At 36.4% G+C, this 20,419-nt stretch overlaps 2 protein-coding genes across 3 annotated transcripts; both read left to right on the top strand.

Annotated features, from left to right (window-relative positions):
* Positions 1-45: 45 nt before the first annotated feature.
* mrpl21 (mitochondrial ribosomal protein L21) lies at positions 46-5,924 on the top strand. Its single transcript, XM_006642556.3, has 7 exons — positions 46-171; positions 714-774; positions 1,411-1,496; positions 2,016-2,179; positions 3,155-3,207; positions 3,768-3,871; positions 5,701-5,924. Exons 1-7 carry the CDS (start codon positions 84-86, stop codon positions 5,763-5,765), a joined length of 621 nt encoding a protein of 206 aa, XP_006642619.2. The 5' UTR covers positions 46-83; the 3' UTR covers positions 5,766-5,924.
* Positions 5,925-8,001: 2,077 nt separating this feature from the next.
* Positions 8,002-18,594, top strand: LOC102683012 (ras-related and estrogen-regulated growth inhibitor-like). 2 transcript variants are annotated; one of them, XM_015338038.2, is made up of 5 exons: positions 8,002-8,394; positions 8,619-8,735; positions 10,089-10,145; positions 12,023-12,096; positions 17,404-18,594. In XM_015338038.2, exons 2-5 carry the CDS (start codon positions 8,645-8,647, stop codon positions 17,884-17,886), a joined length of 705 nt encoding a protein of 234 aa, XP_015193524.2. In that variant the 5' UTR covers positions 8,002-8,394; positions 8,619-8,644; the 3' UTR covers positions 17,887-18,594. The 2 variants fall into 2 exon arrangements, with proteins under 2 accessions (XP_015193524.2, XP_006642511.2); XM_006642448.3 differs by lacking the exon at positions 8,619-8,735 and having other exon boundaries at positions 8,011-8,567.
* Positions 18,595-20,419: the final 1,825 nt, after the last annotated feature.

Genomic DNA, 20,419 nt, shown 5'->3' on the forward strand with positions numbered 1-20,419 from the left:
AGAACACAGCGTGTATTCTCAGCTACACCAAGATAAGTATTTCCGGGTCGGCGCGCTCGCTTTACCTCTCTCTCAGGGTGAAAATGGCAGTAAACACGGTTAATGGGGTAATACGAGTGTGTATGAGGTTCACCCGGCCGGCCTGGCCGTTAGCTGGGAGCCTACGGACAGGTAAGAAGTGGGGAGGAAAGTGAATGTATGAATATGTGTGTGTGTCCAAGTTACTGTGGTTACAGGACTATCAATGTCAGGAAGACGAGTGACGAATTCAGAGCAGACTGTGGGCTCTTCATCTGCTAATGAAGAGAGTACCGAGGCTTGTGCATGAGACTAACTAATCTAATACATTCATAATTTTGGTTGCCTAATTTTACTGTTGTCTAATATCTCAAATAAGTGCTTTATTTAGTTATATATATATATGTATTTCTGCTTCATTTTGTAAGAATGTATAAATACCTTTCAGCTTTCTCGGATATTTTTTCAGTTGGAAATAAGTAATACCAATATAAGGTACTAGTTTAAAAAGCTGAAAATCCCTGGTCTGCAGATATTCACTCCTGTTGCTTTATGGCTGCAATTCTTTGTTTCTTCTCGTTTAGATTGAATTGAATGCACACATCCTGACGTTTATAAGTGCTAGTTAGCAATCTGATGGATTTGGGTCTTATTTGGCCAATATAAATATGCATAATTCAAATGTTTTGTTTTAGGCTCTTGCTTTCCTGCCTTTGTACGTCATTGGAGTTCTCAAGATGTCAAACTGCCTTCAAGGTAATAATAACCACTAAGGTGCTTGAATTTTATCTGTGTTCTGTATAAAGTGCATGATATTCATGCTGGAACTTTACCATTTGAAAATCTGTCCATTTTCTGGCTGCTTCTACCAATCAAGGGTTTCCGGGGAGCCAGAGCATACCCTGACAAGCATCGGGCGCAAGGCAAGATGCACCCTGGAAAGGACACTAGTCCATTGCAGGGCACACACAAACACAAATCTCACACCAGGGCCAGTTTTTCCTGAAGCCACTTAACCTACCAGTATGTCTGTAGACTGTGGGAGGAGAGCAGAGCACCTGGAGGACTGCCTTGTGATCTTGGGGAGATCATGCAAACTCCACACCGACAGCCCCTAAGGCCTGGAATTGAACCCAGAGCCCAGGAGCCCAGGACACGTTTAACATAAAAGATGATGATAATAATCGCTGTATGTCAAATAGTAAATGAATCTTTAATTTGCATTGCACCATTGAAAATGTAATTATAATCAGGCGGTTGCATCTTTGTCCTGTATGATAGTGAGAAATATTATGAGTTTGGTCTTTGCCATACATGTCAGTGGAAACATGCGAGATTAAATATACTAATTGTCAATAAACTGCTGCATACTCACCTCTTTATGTCTCGTAGCTTTGTCCCAGAGACCTCCTTATCCAGACCTCCTTGGCCAGAGGTTTCATTCCCTGACCCTGTGGAAGAGACACAGAGACACCAGGGTAAGGACAAGGGATTTTAGGAAATAGACTTTTATTGTCTAAGTGTACAATGAACTCTCAATTGCTACTATACTGACACCCAAGAGACATTCGGATATATATGACAGGTTTTGTAATTATACAAGAATCAAGGTGAAACTAATATTTCTATTTTCAGACAAGAAATTGATCCTAGTATTGAAATTGTATTTCAGAAGTTTACTAGACATCCCCTTTTAGACAGTTTACCCAAATTTTATGTCTTGTAGGGTGTGTCTTATTACAGGTGGTTTTCCATTACATTGGATATGCTAGAATGCTGTTTATGATGCAAACTGTATGTTTTCACATTTGCTGTAAATAACTCCAGTCTTCCAGGGACCACCCAGATTAAACATATTATACTGTATATGTACTGCAGAAAACATTGGTGTCCCCCATATTTATTCAAATCCTTGATGAAATCAGTAAAACATAAAGCAGAAAGATTTAGGAATACTAATGTTACCTGCATCAAACATGTTTTTCTTTTTTATGCAGATGTTGTACAGAAAGTCAACAACCTTCTTGCTACAGGCCAGTGTGGCAGATTGTTTGCAGTTGTTCATTTTGCAAGTCGACAGTGGAAAGTAACAAACGAAGACTTAATTCTTATTGAAAACCATATAGATGCTGAGTGTGGAGATCGAATAAGACTGGAAAAGGTTGGTTCTCTTTCATGCTTAGCAGAACGATTTAAGGTTTTTCACATAACTAATGCCAGCAAAAGTTTGGTTTGGAGAAAATGTTTTATGCATGCAACAAAGTGTTTGTGTAAACAGAATTAAGTCATATCATCCTTTGTGCATCTCAGGTTACTTGACAGCTTTTGTTCAGAGTCAGAGAGAGAATCTGTCTGTTGTTTTTACCCTTAATAGAGGTTATAAAGAAGAGGAAACCATTCAATCCATCAGGTTCATTTGGTGGTGTAGTAGCTTAGCAAAACTAATATTTCACCCAGCCTGAATGTGATATTTCCTCAGGGGTATCCATATCTACGTACCTTAGGGTTTTATGTACTTGAATCAAATCTCCTTTCTGCTAGATTGAAGGGATTTCATTCAGTTCAGTATGACAAAGACCAAACCTAAATTACTGAGAATTGATTAGTGCATCGTGAATCTTAAATGTAACTTATCTGTACTTAACTTTCATAATTTTACATGCCCAGGAATTATATTGGTTTTTGTCTTTCCTCCTAATATTTTCTTAATGAAATAAGTATACTCTACACAAACACCCAGATCCCTTTGGTGTGTAGCTTCCTGGAGCAATGACTTGCCCATGTGACACGGAATGTGTGAATTGGATAATTATATCCAGTGAGTCTTAGTTCTGTTGTGTGCAAAGTTATGGAAACACTTTTCAAGTATTCACAGCAGACCTCTAGTTGATCAAACTCATGGATGACATAATGAGTGTGCTTGTGTAATGTCTGTTCAATAAAATGTCAGTACACCTAAGGCAAAAAAACCTTCTTCTTCATGTCATTAATTTGTTGCAAGTAATAATTTTATTAGATTATGTTAAAAAAGTCAGATCTCTTAATGAAAACATCCCATTTTTATTTTACTGGATGCTAGCCCATGTTGATTTTTCTGAACACTTGAATGTTATATCTGCTAATAAACATATTCTAGGTGTTGCTGGTTGGTGGAGAAGATTTCACGCTAATAGGAAGGCCTCTTCTTCAGTATGTACTAAATATTTTCTACCATAATGTGTTGATTGAAGAGATTTGTCAAAAAGGCCCATTATATTTTACTGTTCTTGTACTACTGATTGTTTTACATACATATACAGTTTATATCTGTAATGTAATGAAAAATATAATAATTCAATACCAACTTTTTTTCCTAGTAATAATTTACCTTATTGTAAATGAAATATTTGAATTCACTAATGGAAATTATGAAAATGTGAAAATAGTGCATCATAAGGACTAGACATGTTTTATCCTTTATTTATTAATATTAAAGCACAGAAGACACAACCGCTTTGAAAATTAAGAAATAACTTAAGTTGTTATAATGTACTGCAAGTCTAATTTTACAAATAGCAGTCACATTTAATTCATCTGTTATTCTGATGTTCATTTTTTTGCTTGAGGGATAAACAAGTACGAGATTAGCAGTTTAGAGTAAGCCTGTATTTAGAATACAACAACTGCAACACTGTTTAACTGAAAACTATTTGCTGAAGCAATCATCATCATGACCGTTTGTTTGGATAAGTCTTTTCTTTTTCATGTAGACGAGACTTGGTGCGCGTGGAAGCGACTGTTATTGAGAAGACCGAATCCTGGCCAAAGGTCCATATGCGGTTTTGGAAAAGGCACAGATATCAGAGGAAAAGAAGTAAGTTTACTTGTGACAAAAACTGAATGCATCTCTTTTGTAACCACATATTGTTGGTCAGACACTCTACCATACAACCTATTGAACTAGGCGGGCTGAATGATGAATCAGCTGAATCTCTCATTTTTCATTCTAATATTGTGATCACTGTGTGATTATATATTATTATAGTAAGAATGTACTATTCTTACTGTTTCATTGTTATGATCCATGGGTTGATTGACTTTCAAAGTTTAAAGAAAATAAAATGTTTGTATTTTTTTTAAGTAAGGAATATCAGCTCAGTACTTACATACGTACCTTGTATATTCAAACAAGACTCAGAAATCACAGGTCAGCGAGTGTTAAACAGTTTGAACAAAACTACACTTCACTCCCAGCTTTTAAAGTGGGCTTATGGATCTAAAAATGCTCTCCCTGCAGAAGTTAATATACAGTATCATCATAATTGCCTGTTACAAAATATTCTTTTTTTAGATAAGGAAATTCCCTTGAGATCTCATTTTCAAGTACTTCCTGAATAACTTCAGTTCACCATTTTCTAAATAAGGCATGCAAAATCAGTGAACATTAAAAAGACTTGCATACCATATGTGACTGTTGTCTGGTTCATTTGTATTATTTTCGCTGAGGAAGAAACCTTTCAAGTTCTCATTGTGACTTCTTCATGGACAGTGCTTATATTTTTGTTTGCATTGAATCCAGGAATTTGCCCAGCATTTACAGAAAGTTTCTATGTATGTATTAGTACATGGCAACATGAAGCTCACCTGAATAGTTTAGCTGATTAGAAAGAAAAAAACAGTACAACTATATGATTACACAAGTTAGAAAAGTAAATGATTTAGCTTTGCTTCTTAAACACATTATTTGACATATACAGTGCTAACTGCTTTATACCCAGGAATATATAATATATTAGAGTGTGGTTTAGCACTGAAATATTGGGTCTTTGAAATTGGAAATAACTGACTCTTCAGTTTTACATTCTTTAATTGAGATCCCTCAGTTTTTCTGATTCAAGGTTGCATGACTGAGGAAGACGAGATAAATTCCAAGCTAACTTTCCAAGCCTGTCTCCTGCTTAGTACTGAATTCTTTCTGAAATCCCCTGTGTTTACTTTATTTCCGCCTAATCTCAGTGTGTTTATTTTTGTTTGAAATAAACAAGACCATTTACTTCGTCATGAAAATGGAAATTACAATAATTCCAAATAACAACCTAAAACTCTTTCATTTTGGTATTCCTTTGGGATCTTTTAAAGCGGCACAACTTTTGTAAGTGCCATTCCATAAGCACTGAAAAACAAATTAGAGCTACAGATTAATGCTATTTTGAGTCTTTTCCATCTTTTTAACAGCTCCAGACTGGTGTTTCTTTTTATGTATGACCCCTTTGATGTTTCTCTTCAAACAAAACATAGAGATTTCTGTTACAGAGATGTTATGATGACTACATATACTGTATTTCACTTCTTTCAGGACAGTTTTTTAGGATTTGCAACTGGACGTACTGAGTTGGAAAAAAAGTTGATAAGTGTTGCTGCATTTTCTGGAAACCTTCAAAATTCTGTAATTTAACATAATCAGATTTTCAGTCACAGTATATGGTGTGAGAGCTCGTTAATCACATTGGAGAAATCTCTCTGGTGAACTGTGTAATATGTGCCAGGGGACAGTCTTGTGATTGAACATGGCATTTTTGGTCACTGCTTGAAAAAACAGGTTTTAACATAAAATACAAAGAACAGCCATTAGCTAAGTATAAACAATACTTCTTTTTTGTTTAATGTGTTTCTGCTGTTTCTCTTTTCTTCCTATTCTTGCAGTTGTTGTGCAGCCTCAGACAGTACTACGCATCAACACAGTTGAAGTAGCACCAGGATTGTCCTGATCGGCTGTTTTTCTTTCCTGGACAAGTCTGTGCTGTTGGAAAAGACCTTTTTAAATATCTATCTTTACTGGTTACTTTCAATGAGTTTGTTCTGATGGGTCTGTTGGCAAGATTAGTAGTGCTGATCACCATGTGATCCAATAAAGCATATTATCCTGTTTTGTGTGTTTGTCATTCCCCGAACAACTAAAATACTTGAATTGCAGTCTTCTTGAAAGTAAGTGTTTATTTCTCATTTATAATGTATTTCAGTTCAGTGCAGAATGCTATGTAATGTTAATACACCCTGCAGTATGTCAGAGAAATATGTTAGTTGCTAAATGGGTGGAATGGCTCAAACTCGCAGTTTAGGTGAGATCTGTGGATGTAAAGCCACCCTGCATCTCAATCCTTCGTACAGTGTGTTTATTGGAGAACGAAGCAAAAAATAGCAGGAGATTTTGTAACTGAGGTGAGCCGCATTGCCTTGTGGCATGACAACATCTCCATTCATTGCCATTTCGGGCTGAACCAGGCTCTCACCTGCCAGTACAGCCTCTGTCCTGGCTCCAGGGGTGGGTCACGCTGTCCCTGATCAGGGCAGAGTTCTCTCCATCATGGGAATCTCGTTTGGACCGTTTTTGTCTGCCCCTCGCCTTAGACCGGTTTGCCAATGGTAACCTTACCAGTAGCACAAATCTCCTGTAATTAATAGTTTAAAAAATTCAGTTCACCACTGAAAAGGTGTTGAAGGTATTTGACCTCTTTCAAACAACTGTTAAAATAAATGTTAAATTATATTAATGTTAAAAAAATAAACACTGTATCATAAAATTAAGATGAACCTTCACCATCCCTCATTCTTCTCCCGCTAGGGCACCTTTTAATCCTGTCTTCATAAGTGTGATAATATTCAACATTATTCATACTTTCCCTCTTCTAAGCCTAAGTTATTCACCTTTTTATTGGCTTCGCAATTCCACCCTGTGGAGGTTTGTGTTGCTTTGAGACCCGTTTGGTGCTCACTCAATTACATGGGTGTTGCCAGACACACATCTGCTTTTCAAAGCAATTGAATAAAAAAAAAGACAACAAAGTATGTAAATTGTCCATTTGACGGCAATAGTAACGTTTTTGCTATTTAAACTTAAAACTTGAGTAATCATATAAAAAACTAAATAATCTTATAGTGCTATGAAAAATTGTCTTATAGTGGTAACTACCTATTCATCTGTTTTCTAATCTTTTCATCCTGTTCAGGGTCGTGGGTACAAGACGGGATGCACCCTGGACAGGAAACTGCTAACTAGTACAGTGTAAAACAAAAAATGTTGTTGGACCTGAAAAATAATCTTGTAGTGCTACTGTACTCAGTACAGTGTACAGTCATAGTGCTGCTAGAGTTGCACTCAATTTTTTTCAGCAGTTTATTTAGCTATTCACATAAAGGCACTGTCAGTTAAATAGCCAAACAAACTTGTTCAACAGGCTGATGGTTCTGTACGCCAAGAAACAAAAAGCCTTGAAGTGCATGTTATTGTTGTATGAAAAAAAAAAGATAAAAAATGTAAAGGTTAACATCATCATAGTACAAAATGTACAGTACGCGTACAAAGCTTTACTTTAAAACTGGCACAGTGAGAACAAAACTTTGAAAATGTTTTACTTGGCTTCAAGTAGAGATGCAATTCATTTTTGGACATTGCAGTTGCATTTCTACTGACACTGAAGAGCCCGGATCATTAAAACCAGCAATAAGAGGATTTGTTACACTTGCTATTCATGTGTGTAAGAAGCAGCTATAGTTCTTCATCCTTTTTTTTTTCATTGTCAACATTATGTCACGAACTATATGACAGTTCCGGAAAATAATCCCAACCACATGTAATGAAAAGTCCGCCTGTTGGCTGAACTTTTTATACTGCTGCTGCTGTGACGCAAGCTGACTACTGAAGTGAGACAATGACTTACACAAAACACGAACTAAGAAACCTATAGTGATTCTTAATTTTGAAAATGATCGCTAATAATTCTCCATATTAAGCACAATAGAGGGAAAAAAATGCACGTCGTCAGCAGTGCTCTTGTTAAAGAACAACAATCTAACGCAGTACTGTATTTCTGTCGTGGTACTCCAAGAGTAATAATTTTTGACGCGTTATCATATCAGTCCTTCTAAACTGTATTAACCCTCGTGCGCCTAGACAAGTAATCAATAGCAGTGACCTTAATGACCTTGAAGATCATTAATCAATTGTACACGTGTTAAATCAGCAAATGTGGTACTGGGACACCACAATCAAAGTAATTTTTGGTAGTCAGAGTAGCTCAGTGATACACCAGTGATTCCTAAAAACATTGATTCAATTTGATATCCTTTTTTTGTTGTTGCAAGATTTGCACTGCCATAGCCTTGGGTTTATCCAATTATTTTTCGAAAGTCAGCATAATTCGCGAGCGGCAAGGAGGAGGAGCAGAGAAGACGCTCGCTCTTGCTTCGCCGAGTTGCGCCAGAACAGTAGCCGTAAGCCTGCGATTTACCTCTCATTCAACTCTCAAGCGACTTTACTCATGGAAAAATACAGGGACGTTGGTCTAAATCCACTGTTTATCAGAACATGAGACAAGAGGGGAGATAACAATCAGAGCTGTGAGTTTATGCACCCTTCTCATTTTGATATGCTTTCGCCGGAGACCTTTTTAAGGATTTCGGGATGACTTCAAACTTCACTTTGCCGAGACCCCTGCGGAGATCGGGAAGCCTTCCGTCCTCGAGAACTGTCAGGATAGTGGTTTTAGGACAAGGCGCAGTTGGGAAAACGGGTAAACTGCTTTTCATTTACTTTATCGTTTATGCTAACTTCTGTTTTCAAGGCAGGTGACAGACGAGAGACGTCGGAATGAACATTAAAGCCTTTCGGAATACAACAGCTGGGACTCAGTTTTTAATCTATAATTTTCCCAACACTTTAGAGAGTTCCCTGGGTGTAGGTATGTTTTTCAGGAATTAATAGTAGTATTAGTTCCTTTTTGATTATATGTAATGAAGTTACATTTATTTACACACGGTATTATGTGCTGTTTGTTAAGCTTTAGTACATTTGCCAAGCGACATTTTGCAACTATGGAACAAGTTCATTTTTATTTAACTTTTAACTCAAGTACCGAATCTTTCCTTTGTCAAATGTTTACCAGGGGTGTGTATCTAGAATTACAGAAACCGAAAGAAACCATCCCGACCCCTGAAAATGTAAATAAGTATAAGGCACAGTAAGGCTCACCCTGCTCATCTGTTTGTGAATGGATTATTAATACTGACAAGCACAGTAGATACGTCTTTATCAGACAAGGTTCATATTTGATTCTACAAAACTCCTTAAATTTCATATTCCCACATTCAGGAGACGGGAGAGGTGACTGTTTCTTTCAAATTTAAGCCTTGTTGTCCATGTACTCCGTTTATAAACTTGAAGTAGTGGGAGAAGCTGAGGTCTTCACAGTTTTGCTTCGCTTTCAGAATGTGTGAATCTAACCTCCCTGAAGTCTTCTGTTTGTTAGGAGAAATGTGTAATTTTCTGATATTATTCTCGCCATTCAGTTTAGGTATTATCCTATTTTATTTGTACCTCTGGGCTTCTTGAAGTGCAAGATGTTTTTCTTGTATTCCAACATGGCATCAACATTTGCTGATGCACTCCAGTTTTAAAGATGCCTCTTGTTCAATTCCTTAGCTTGGTATTACGTCCCTTGAGTATGTGGAAACCCTACACGTTTGCACTGCACCACACATAGCCAGTTCCATGTTTTTACACTTCAAACTTTGCAATGCCAACTGTGAGCCTGAGGTGTTTGTATTTCTGTTAAGTGTGTGGAGCATCAGGCCAGATAAGTGATAAGTAATTTCTGGACATGAATAACTGTAATTTACAGTTGAATCTACAAAACCAGAAACCTTTCAATACGATTATGTATGAAGTTCTATGGGTAGTCCCAAGTCCTAAAACTAGCCTTTTTAAAATGTATAATTTATTTTCATTTCATACATTGTGTTTCCTTTGTATAGTTAGATTCTGTGGAAAGCTGTGTCATTGAAGTTTTACAGTATTGTTGCCATTGTGACTGAAACAGTTTGTTAATAGTGCCTTTTCTGGAGCATATGTCCCACATCTTACAGCCTCATTTTATTTGCTTTTAATCAAATTGACTGTACATCCCTTGCTAGAAAATTATTACTGTGAGACTGTTGTCTTTTTGGTTTTCCTGTTCTTATCCTTGCATGCACGTATTTTAATTTTTTTTACAATGTTATAATAAATATACTGTAATCTTTCTGATGTTTTGTAGCCATGACTGTGCGGTTCATCACAAAACGATTTATTGGGGAATATGATCCAACGCTTGGTAGGTACTTCAAGAGGTGAAGAAGAAAATTACTGGTATTTTGATGTGAAATTGATTTAAATTACATGTGTTACCTCAATAATTTAGGACAGTGGCGTTCAACTCTGTTTCTGGGGTTCTCTGTGTAGTTGTTTTTGTTCACGCTGGGGTTTTAAGTACAGTACAGACTAATTGATCTCAAATTTTGATTTGAGGCATATTTTGAGTATTTTAATACACCCAGCTATTAGAAGGTGAATAGTGTTTGTAATTGGTATCAACTCTATACTCATTCAGACGTTGCCTAAAATGTAAGCAATTAAACCTCTTCAGAAGGAAAAAAACTATCAAATAAATGTTTGACAACTTGTCATTCCTCCCTGTGTCTTTTCATCATGATTTCATCTCAGATTAATATCTGTTTAGAAGGAAACAAGGTAGTAAACTGGCAATAAGCAGTATGAGGAAAGGCTGTATAAAACGTTGCACTCTGAACTTGGAACTTGTTGAAATAATACAGCTTAGGTCAGGTGTTTTTAAACCAAGGCTTAAGTGCAGAAACAGGTAAACAAAGTCAAAGCATACAAGTGGGTCAATGAAATGCATCGGTTAATAACACTGATTACTAGTTTAGTTGAGACGAGTAGTCGCTGATATAGGGGTTTCCAAGGACTAGGGTCAGGGTTCAGTGGTTTAGGGAACACATTAGTCTTACAAATCTAATGAATGTGAATTTTGCATACCTTTTTTGAAGTTTCTCATGTCTTGATGATGAGATTTTTATTAGAACATGAGTGTCCATCAAGTCCCCTCTCAGGTACTGCTGTGGTTTCTTTGAAGGGGAGCTGCAATGCTACTTTTATATTTTGTGGCTAGAAACAGTGGGCATTGATGAGTGCATTTCAAACCACAATGAAAGTAGATTTTACGCAGGCTTGTGAATTCATCTGTTTTAATCTAGTACAAATGTTGCTCTGGACTTCGAGGTGACTGCTGACATATACAACTTGTTAACTTTGCATGCAGATCACGTTGGAGCATTTTTGTGGTGAAATGTCTGCTACACAATCTGCACTTGTACATCCCATTACTCTAGTCATTATGGTGACTAGTGAGCAGGAAAGACCACTTCACAAGGCAATTCGCACAAACGTAGCACACTATCTCATTCTTAAGGTAAAGTATCTCAGCAGATGAAGAATCAGAGTGTAGTGTGTACAGAATTAAATAACAAACATGCTCTCTGTATAGACTCTGTGTTTAGCAATTAAATAAGCGTTGGTGTTAGATTTACATTAAGATGTTAATTAATTTTGCATTACATTATTTAAGATGAAGAAGTACTGTAAAGGATAGAATGAAAAAGACAATGTTTTGTCAGTTGCATTTTTTTCATGTAGATTGGCATACTCTTTACTATGCCTTTTTAGAAGTATCACAGGGACAAAGAATAGGATATAAAAATGAGTATTTTTAGATATGTTTTAATCTAAAAACATTCCTTTAGAAAAAGGGCATGCACATGAATTACTTTAAATTCATATAGATTATCTGTAAACTATATACAAGCTCATAAAAGTAAAACAATTGTATCTCAGCAAAATATTATTAAATCTCACAATATTTGTTTTGAACTCCAGGAGGTAAAAAACAAAAACACTGAATGCATTAACAAGCCATGTTACAGCAACAACCCAGTCATAAAAACGCTAAGAGAAATGATTTGGGTAATCACATTGGAAAGCTTTATAAGCAGTATAAACTCTATAAGCTTTGGCCTTCATAATTTTGGTAATATTATACTAACTTTACAAATATTTTAGTAATGTTATGTTTACTATTTTTACTTGAGCTTTTTCCTGTTTTATCAGAATATTTTATTGATTATACCCACACAGAAACCATTTATAGACATGAAGCCTCCATTAATGGCGATGTTGTGCACTTTGAAATCTTGGACACAGCGGGCCAGGTGAGTACATACTGGGTGCACTGCTTTTTAAGGTGTCCTCTGTCCTCTTTATAAATATCACAATGTATCAGTAATATAGATATTTTGTTTAACACAAATAAGAAAAATATATTGTTTAATTAGCTCAAATTGATGAAAATTTTCATTTTAAATTTTCTGAGGAAACGTTACTATCACAATAGATTTTCTGTGGTTTCATTTTTAATAGATTTAATAGTTTAATCTCAGTTTGTTGACTCCTTTCTTCTAGAAGTTTTGTGATTGGTTTTAAGTAAACAGTACATAAATGCAGAACATAAGCAGAAACCACACTTTTGCCACAATGCCACAATAATTAGGACAAAATGTTTTTGATTCATAATATTCAACTTTTTATTGTGTTTCTCACTAATTTTGTTTAAGTTTTCATTAAGCATTTTTTATTTATATCGTTTAATTTAAAAATACTTCTGGTTCGTCTGGTTTCACTTCCTATGCAAGCAATTATAAAATCAGTAATATATTTATTTGTAGTTGTAATATTATTAAATATAATATATTAAATGTAATATTTATTTTTAGATTACTGGAAAATGAACCTTCAGATTAAATAAACCCATCACTAAGTAATGTTTGTAGTTTTCAATTGAGCTAAATACATTGCCTGTGAAGCAGGAGGCCCGGGTTTGATTCCTGGCCAATGCACAGGTTATACTTTAATTGTCTCTTGAGGGTAATATAAACTATTTCTGTAATAGTAAAATATCCTAAACAATATGTATTCTATAATAACATTTTATTACATTTGTATATCACACTATGTAAAACATTGACATTATTCATAAATGCAGTAATAATTGAATACGTAATAAATTGAATCTCAAAGTGAATCAGAAATGTAACTGGTTTGAATAATTGAATACAATTCACCAGAATTTAATTTAATTTAATTTAACACAATATCTGATTTGTAGTCATTTAGAATAAATAAAATGTATAGTTTGTGAGGATAAAAAATGTTTATGTTGTTACAGTGAACAGCAGGGATCCCAGACACTTTTGCATAGACAAACCTCCTTAGAGAGGGGTTGGCAAACGTGTGAATTCTGCTATAGGGAGAGAAAAAGGGGTAAAGAAAACCAGGTTAACCAGTCACCTGACCACCAGACCGAAAATCTCCAGGATGCTCTGAGAACATTAAGGGAATTTAAACCACTTTAAACAGAAATCACAGTTGAGGTATCTACATGTATATTTGCTTTAAATGCTGATTTTTTATATTTTATTATATATACCTTATAAATATTATTAGGAACTGTGTGTGGTGTTATAGACTGAAATACATACATTAGATTATACGAACAAATTCAAAATGGATTAAGGGTTAAATTCAATTTTATAATAAGAAAAAAATAATCTCCCCAAATGTAATCTCCATTGAATCTCCATTCAAGACTGCTCTCCAGGCTTTTAATAGGCAGAGTTTAGTTTTCTTTATCGTCGACTAGAAGACAACTGACTGTATCTATGATACAAACATGCTGTAGAAGTTCGTGCAGGGATCTGTGTCAGCATGTGTGGGCTGTGCAGAAACAGGTAAAGGTAATTATTACCTGCTGAAAGGACATGGAATAAAACAGAACAGAGACACAATGTTTCAGCCCCACAGAAGAAGGCTTCACAGCCGAAATGTTGTCTCTTTTCTTTTCCTTTTAGTATAGAAATAAACCCTTACCTGTTCCAAAAATGATGTAGGGTGAGACCAGACCATTTGTAGGAGATTTTGAAAATGAGCCATCTGCAAGGTGATAAAATGGGGCAATGTCCCTCAGCACCCATAAGCACCCAGTGCTGAGTGGAGCCTGAGATACAGTACATATAGTAGGAAACTGGGAGGTCAGTGGGTTTCCTTTAGATCCTAAAATATGTTCACACCTTTATCAACAAAAATGTCACTGAGTGTGAACACTTTTCGAGCACCCAGGAAAATATGTGAAAAGCTGAGAAGCAGTAATGAAAAAATGATTCCAGATCAACGAGACTTTGAAAAATATAAGTATAAAAAGGAGAAAGCAGCTGACTTTGTGCCAAATATCCTACCCTCAAGGGATGAACTCAAAGATCCTGAAGCTTAATTGGTTTACTTAATGCTTGCAGAGTTTTTGCCAAGAGAATAATGTCCTAGGATCAAACCACCTCCTAAAGACTCTAACTGAAAGCCCAATAATAATGCATGTATGTAAAGTTAATAACAACCAAACCACTGTATAACCTTATGGTGTTGCAAAGTGTTTTTATGAACATATAGCATATTCTCTCCTAAGAATATTCCAAATGTAGAAAATTTGAATGCCTAAATAAGTCAAGGATTTTCAAAGGTGCTAAAATGTGATTTTGTTCAATTTATATTAATAAAATTCACAAAAAAATAAAAACATGGTATGACAATGGGGACTGAGACAGAAATATAATTTATAAAAAAATAAAATAATGTTACTAGAACAAAGTGAATGATAATGTTTAGATGTGTTAATATATTAACAATATTAACATATCGACTGTGTCAATGGTTTTAGTGAACGATAAAACAGTAGAGGCACTTTTTTCTGCACTGAAAACATCACCATACATGGAGCTATTCCCAATTCCTGTGTCCTCACCCCACCTCATCACCTGGTTACACCAGGAAACATTTGGTAAAAATATCTATAATGGCAAATGGTGCCATACTGTATGTTAGAAGAAGCAAACTGGCCTTTCAGAAAGCCTGACTGATTATAATGTGTCGAGTGGCCCGAGTGTGATCATGTTCACTTAGAAATTTTGCAAAAAGTTCAGTGTTGCAGTTAAAGTGGCCTTAAGCTTGTGCATTTTAATGGGTCATTACCTTTTTATAGTGTTAATGCCGCGGCCCGCTGCAGTGCGCCGTCAGACTAACAGACGGAGACTGAGATTTCAATGCGGGGCTTGGGCAGATGCAGGCAGACTGCGTGCGAAGCCGGGGGGCTGGGGGGGGTAGCCTGCTGTGGTGCGGCTCACTGGATTGGAACGCCCCCAGTTCAGCACTGCCCGAGAGGGAGAGGGAGCTGAAAGGAAAGCAAGAGGAAGAGAATCAGGACCTCGGGGAGACAGGCTCCTGGACAGGCTCCTGTAGCGCAGCGTCAGAGTAGTGAATTCGTGAGGGTTTGGGCTTGAGTATGGTGATCAATTGGATGATTGTGTCCCAGACGTACAGACTGGTGGCCTGATCTGGTCCTCACCAGCTGGTTTCGAATGCTAGGGTGACAATGACCAACAAAACCTCAGACTTGTTTTGTTGTCTAGGAAGACGCATTGTAGAAAAGACATTTATAGAATTAAGACTAATGTGTCAATCTGATCCTGCACTGCTGGCCAGCAGTTTCTCAGGTCAGGGGATCTCTGTTTTTTTTCCAAAGATTTATCCTTCCGATCTGCAAGGTCATCAGGGGCTTCTTAAAGCTCCATCTGTTCAGTAGGCAATTGGGATAATTGTAGTGGTTTCAAGAATTCTTTGATCTTATTCAGGTCAGTGTAGACTTCAGAGGTAGATGTGAATTGAAGTCCTTAAAATCTTTATTGACCTGTGTGGGATTAGGGAGAACGGTGTTATTACTGTATTTAGTGACTCCAGTTGTAGTTAGACACTCATTTTGTTTTCATCTCGGTGCGAGCAATATGCTCGGGTGCTCAGCATGCTCCTAATAAAATGGCCCTGTCTCACAGTACATACTGAGAATTCAGCTCTGATACTGGTGGGGTTTGTAAATGAAATGTTCACACAGCTAAATGTTTAACTTCACTCTCTTATATGTCGCATTTGGGGTTTTTTTTCAGCTTCTGAGTTGCAGTTTCTAATTTAGTGGTAAAATAAATATAACAGTTGGATAAATAAGATACTGTTGTCTCATTTCTGTAACACAGACAATATGATTATTGTTTGGTTCTTAGAAACACACAAGACATTAGAACTCTTTCAGCTGAAAAATTATATATTCTTCATTCACTATACATTATGTTTTAAGGAAAAAACTGCTGCAAAATGTTACTTTTATTGCTGTTGTTATTAACTGTTAACTGTTGTTAACTATACAGCACTTAATGAGTGGGACTGAATCTCACTCCAGATTTTTCATCTGGAAATCCTATTAACAAACAACATTGACAACAAAAAAGTAAAATGTCAGTCCGAAATTGCTACGCCTTGCTCTACTTGGTATGGCACGCAAATCAGGTGGAGAAGTAACAATGTGCATAACTAGGTTGAGAGACTCTGAAAAGGGCTCAGAGTGCTGACCTGAATACTCTCACACCTCCTCTCTGGAATGTCTGTCATTTGGCTGCCAGCATTGCAGTTGTAAGTTCTTGCAGCATACAAAGTTGTATCCTCTTAGCTACATACAGTAATTGTTAACACAATAGTAGATGTAAGTTGTAATTTTCAGGGTATACCCTTTAAATGCCTATTCATATCACTTTCATGTCAGTCAAATGGTAATGGAACATACTCTTATCAAGGCACTTTAGCCATTATCTAGAATTTAGGAGAAAGCTTAAGTGGAAGCTGAGATTGATACAGGATTAGGTTTTTATCACAAAAGTGCCACAGAAAAGAAATACATATTAAAATGATTTTAATATTGTATGCAATTTTTTGTTATCTGTAGATATTTTTATTTGAATATCTGTCATCATCTATTATGGTTCTTTTCTGATTACACTAGAAACATGGATTCATTCTGTCCAATCAGCCTTAGGTAAAGCTAAACTCAAGATCAAGGTATTTGTAATAGTTTAATAATAATATTTTCCAGCTGAAAAAATCTATTGTAGAATGGTGTGCAAATAACTTCCACTCAAAATCTCACTCTGTGTTCATTGATAAGACTAGATCAATACAGGCATTGCCTCTAGTATTGGTTTGCAGAACCTACTGTAAGTAAGAGTGCAGTGTCTAGCCATGTCTGCTAGTTAAATTCTAGCTGCTGACATCCCTGATGGATAAGCAGTTTGTGTGAAGAAATTTCCCATGATAACGACATATTTGTTATATATGTCCTATTCCATTATAAGAGACTAAATTATGAGTGATATGGTGGCGTGTAAAATACTCCTATGCCTTTTTTATGCTTTTTGTACATCTAACCCATATAGATTCTGAATACATTTAATCTTTTAGTTCATTTTCATTCCTAAATCCTCTGAAGTATATGCCAATAAAATGGTTTGTTGCTTTGTCTTCCTTTGCTGTTTCTCATTTGTAAGTTACTTTGAATTAAATGCACAAATTCCTGTTCCCTGTCCTTACAGGAAGAAGACACTTTACTGCTTGAAGAAAAGATTAAGTGGGGTGATGGCTTTCTTATCGTCTACTCTGTGACGGATAGGTGCAGCTTTGATGAAGTGATGAGGCTCTGTTTCCTGGTCAACCATATTAATTCAGGCTCTCGGAAAGTGGTTAGCGAGCCTCTGCCGATACTCATTGTTGCCAACAAGAAGGACCTGGAGTTTGACAGGATGGTGACCACGGAGGATGGAGAGAAGCTCTCCGGGGGACTGAAACTTCCTTTCTTTGAAATATCAGCCAGGGACAGCTGTGAAGAGACAGCGGCTGTCTTCCACACTCTTTATGGGGAAATTATGAAGCAGCTCAGCTCCTCTCCCACTTCCTTCAGGCGGCGGGCCGTGTCCAAACTGATGGACAAGATTCCCAGAATTCATTCCAATTCCACACTGGGATCCACTGGCAGGAGCTTCAGTTTGAGCTCTTTTAGAGACCTCCTACCAGACTGACAGCTTTATTGTCCAGGGTTCTGAATTCTCCAGATGCTCTCTGTTGGTTCTGACCCTCACAAGCTGGAGTACAGATTCGTGTGGCCCAGTTTTCCCATGGGAGGAAACTGAAGTCCGGCTGCCCATGAAGTTCACTTTTCCCACAGTTTACCCAAAGCAAAGCAAAGTGAAATATTTGTTTTTATAGTAAGCAAAATAGGACATTCCATAATGCAAAACATTCATAAACAATGATTAGAGTCCATAATGAGAACTTTCAAGATGTTATTGTTCTACTATGTTTTTTTTCACAATTTGTAGCTTAGAGCCCAACTCAGAGAAATAGAATTACTCAAACACAACACATATGTTGCTTCTGATTTATAATCGTCAATAGCATTTCCACCATATGTTTTATAGTTAGATTCCACATTACTCTTGGTATATAAAAACAACATTAATCCATGTCTTCTAGTCACTTGTTATTTGCATGAGTTAAAAAGAGAAGTTCTTTTAGCCCAGTCAATGTACCTGTACATATGTTTACAAATGGTAACTGCCTTGAGTTTTAGAAAAAAAAAATACTATCGCGCTGCAGTCTTTTGGGTACATATTTTAAAATATAATGGCAGTAAAAGAATCAAAGTCAAATTGTCAAAGGCCATGCCAAAGTTACCAGTTTAAATCTGAAATCTATGTAAAGAATAAAGACAAAAACTTATCACACTACGTTGGTTACCTGTGTGAGAAATGTTCTCCAGGTCATATTCTTACATGTTTTTTAATGACACCCACAAGTTGAGTAGTTTTACTAAACATGTATAAAACGCTACTGTAGTGATGAAGAAAGTAGAAGCTCAGCTCATTTGAGAAGTGCGGAGCAGAAGGTGTGCTATTTGGTTAGTCTTTAGCACTGCCTCGAAGCTAAAACTCTACCATAGGCGATACTGCCTCTATACTGGACATCACTTAAACATTCAACGGGCTTCAGGCCACCGGTCATGGGGCTCATGCCCGTGTGATTTCCAGGGGTTTGTCAAGAGGATATAATCTCATACTGAAGGGTCATAGAAAACTGCAGCCAACGCCAGTGAACTCAGTGAACCAGAGGGAGATGGTTCTGTTGTATCTTGTGTGTCTGCAGACACAAGATGGTGGAGGTTCAGACACTTTATCGAGCTGCCCCTTGGCACCCCAACACTGGGACTGCCATGCAGATTAGCTGGTGAACTAAGGGGTTCCCAACATTTTATGCTTTTTCTATTTTACAGAATAGGCAAAACAAATACAAAATAACAGAATCGTTTAGGTTGCATAGTACAAGTAGACATCTTATCATCATCTTAAGCAATTCCAATTTGATTTCCAATTGCTAAAGCATTTCATTTTGCTGACATTCAACAGTGCTTACATTCTTATACTTCCCTAAATGTTAACAGTCAGTTGTAAGGGTATATCTGTTTTAGATTCAGAAACACATTTTTCCTCTTACAAATATGTATTTTTTTTCAATTCAGACTAATGGGACAAAAATAAACAGTGACAGACACCTTAAACTGAGTGATGGGGTCCCAAGAGTACGGGAATCTGTCATTGCTAACAGGGCATGCAGGAAAATGCTAACAAACCTTTCTGCATTGGCTTTTTGAAAAGAGTGATGACTCAGTTATGTTGATTTCACTTTTCTTATTTGTACTTCAGCAAAACTCTCCAGGTGAGTTCTTAAATAAAACATACATACATATGAATTGGAGCATTCAATGCAAGATTCCATTACAATTTAATAAAAAGTTATTGAAAGATGACAGAGGAAGCATTTGCTTCACCTGATTCTAATTGAACACTTAATTGAAATGAGATCTCCTGTGCTTTAAGTAAATTCCCACGGGAATGTAGGCTGTGATATTACTGGAAGCAGATTGAAATCCCACACACACATACATGAACTTTGTGGGCTGAAAGTAAAGAGTACTTTTCCAACTTATAAGGGAGTTAGTCAGAATTTAGTAAGAAATGTAGCATGTAAAATTGATTAAAATTTTAAATGTATCAAAACCAACTCATTCAAGCACTCAAAGATTCATAAAATGATCAAGAATGTCAACCATTAAATAATTGCATTCTCTATATCATATATAAATATGAACCAATTAAAAATATGTTTCTCCTAAGCTAATAACAACTGGAAGCTTTACTATGAAGATAAATCAAAGCATTATTTTCTAATCACTTAGAAACTTGGAAATATATTTTTTTTTTCTCGGTATGAACAAAAACGCTCTACAGCTGAGATTCTAAGCTACCTAAAGCCATTGGAGATAATGCTGATCAGAGATGCATGAAGTATAATAAAAGGTTTATGGATTGATTAGAAATGTTAACTTTTGTACCCTGATTTTTGTCAAGGTTCTGATATATGAAGTAAAGAGGAGTGTGAGCCAGAGATATTTTGGTATCATCAACACAAAGGGACAGTCTGTTCCAGTCCATTCCATACATTCCAATAGCAGAGCAGAGACAGGGAAGACCGTGAGAGCTCAGGACCAAGGAGGTA

This window comes from Lepisosteus oculatus, chromosome 21, assembly GCF_040954835.1.
Source record: "Lepisosteus oculatus isolate fLepOcu1 chromosome 21, fLepOcu1.hap2, whole genome shotgun sequence".
In the NCBI taxonomy this organism is placed as follows: domain Eukaryota; kingdom Metazoa; phylum Chordata; class Actinopteri; order Semionotiformes; family Lepisosteidae; genus Lepisosteus; species Lepisosteus oculatus.

Excerpts from the sequence above, each read along its gene's own strand:
- mrpl21 (XM_006642556.3), top strand. The coding sequence starts at position 84 with ATGGCAGTAAACACGGTTAATGGGGTAATACGAGTGTGTATGAGGTTC. Across the intron at positions 775-1,410 it reads GATGTCAAACTGCCTTCAAG|CTTTGTCCCAGAGACCTCCT; the intron begins GTAATAATAACC and ends TATGTCTCGTAG. Across the intron at positions 3,872-5,700 it reads CAGATATCAGAGGAAAAGAA|TTGTTGTGCAGCCTCAGACA; the intron begins GTAAGTTTACTT and ends CTATTCTTGCAG.
- LOC102683012 (XM_006642448.3), top strand. The coding sequence starts at position 8,459 with ATGACTTCAAACTTCACTTTGCCGAGACCCCTGCGGAGATCGGGAAGC. Across the intron at positions 8,568-10,088 it reads AGGCGCAGTTGGGAAAACGG|CCATGACTGTGCGGTTCATC; the intron begins GTAAACTGCTTT and ends GATGTTTTGTAG. Across the intron at positions 10,146-12,022 it reads GGAATATGATCCAACGCTTG|AAACCATTTATAGACATGAA; the intron begins GTAGGTACTTCA and ends ATACCCACACAG.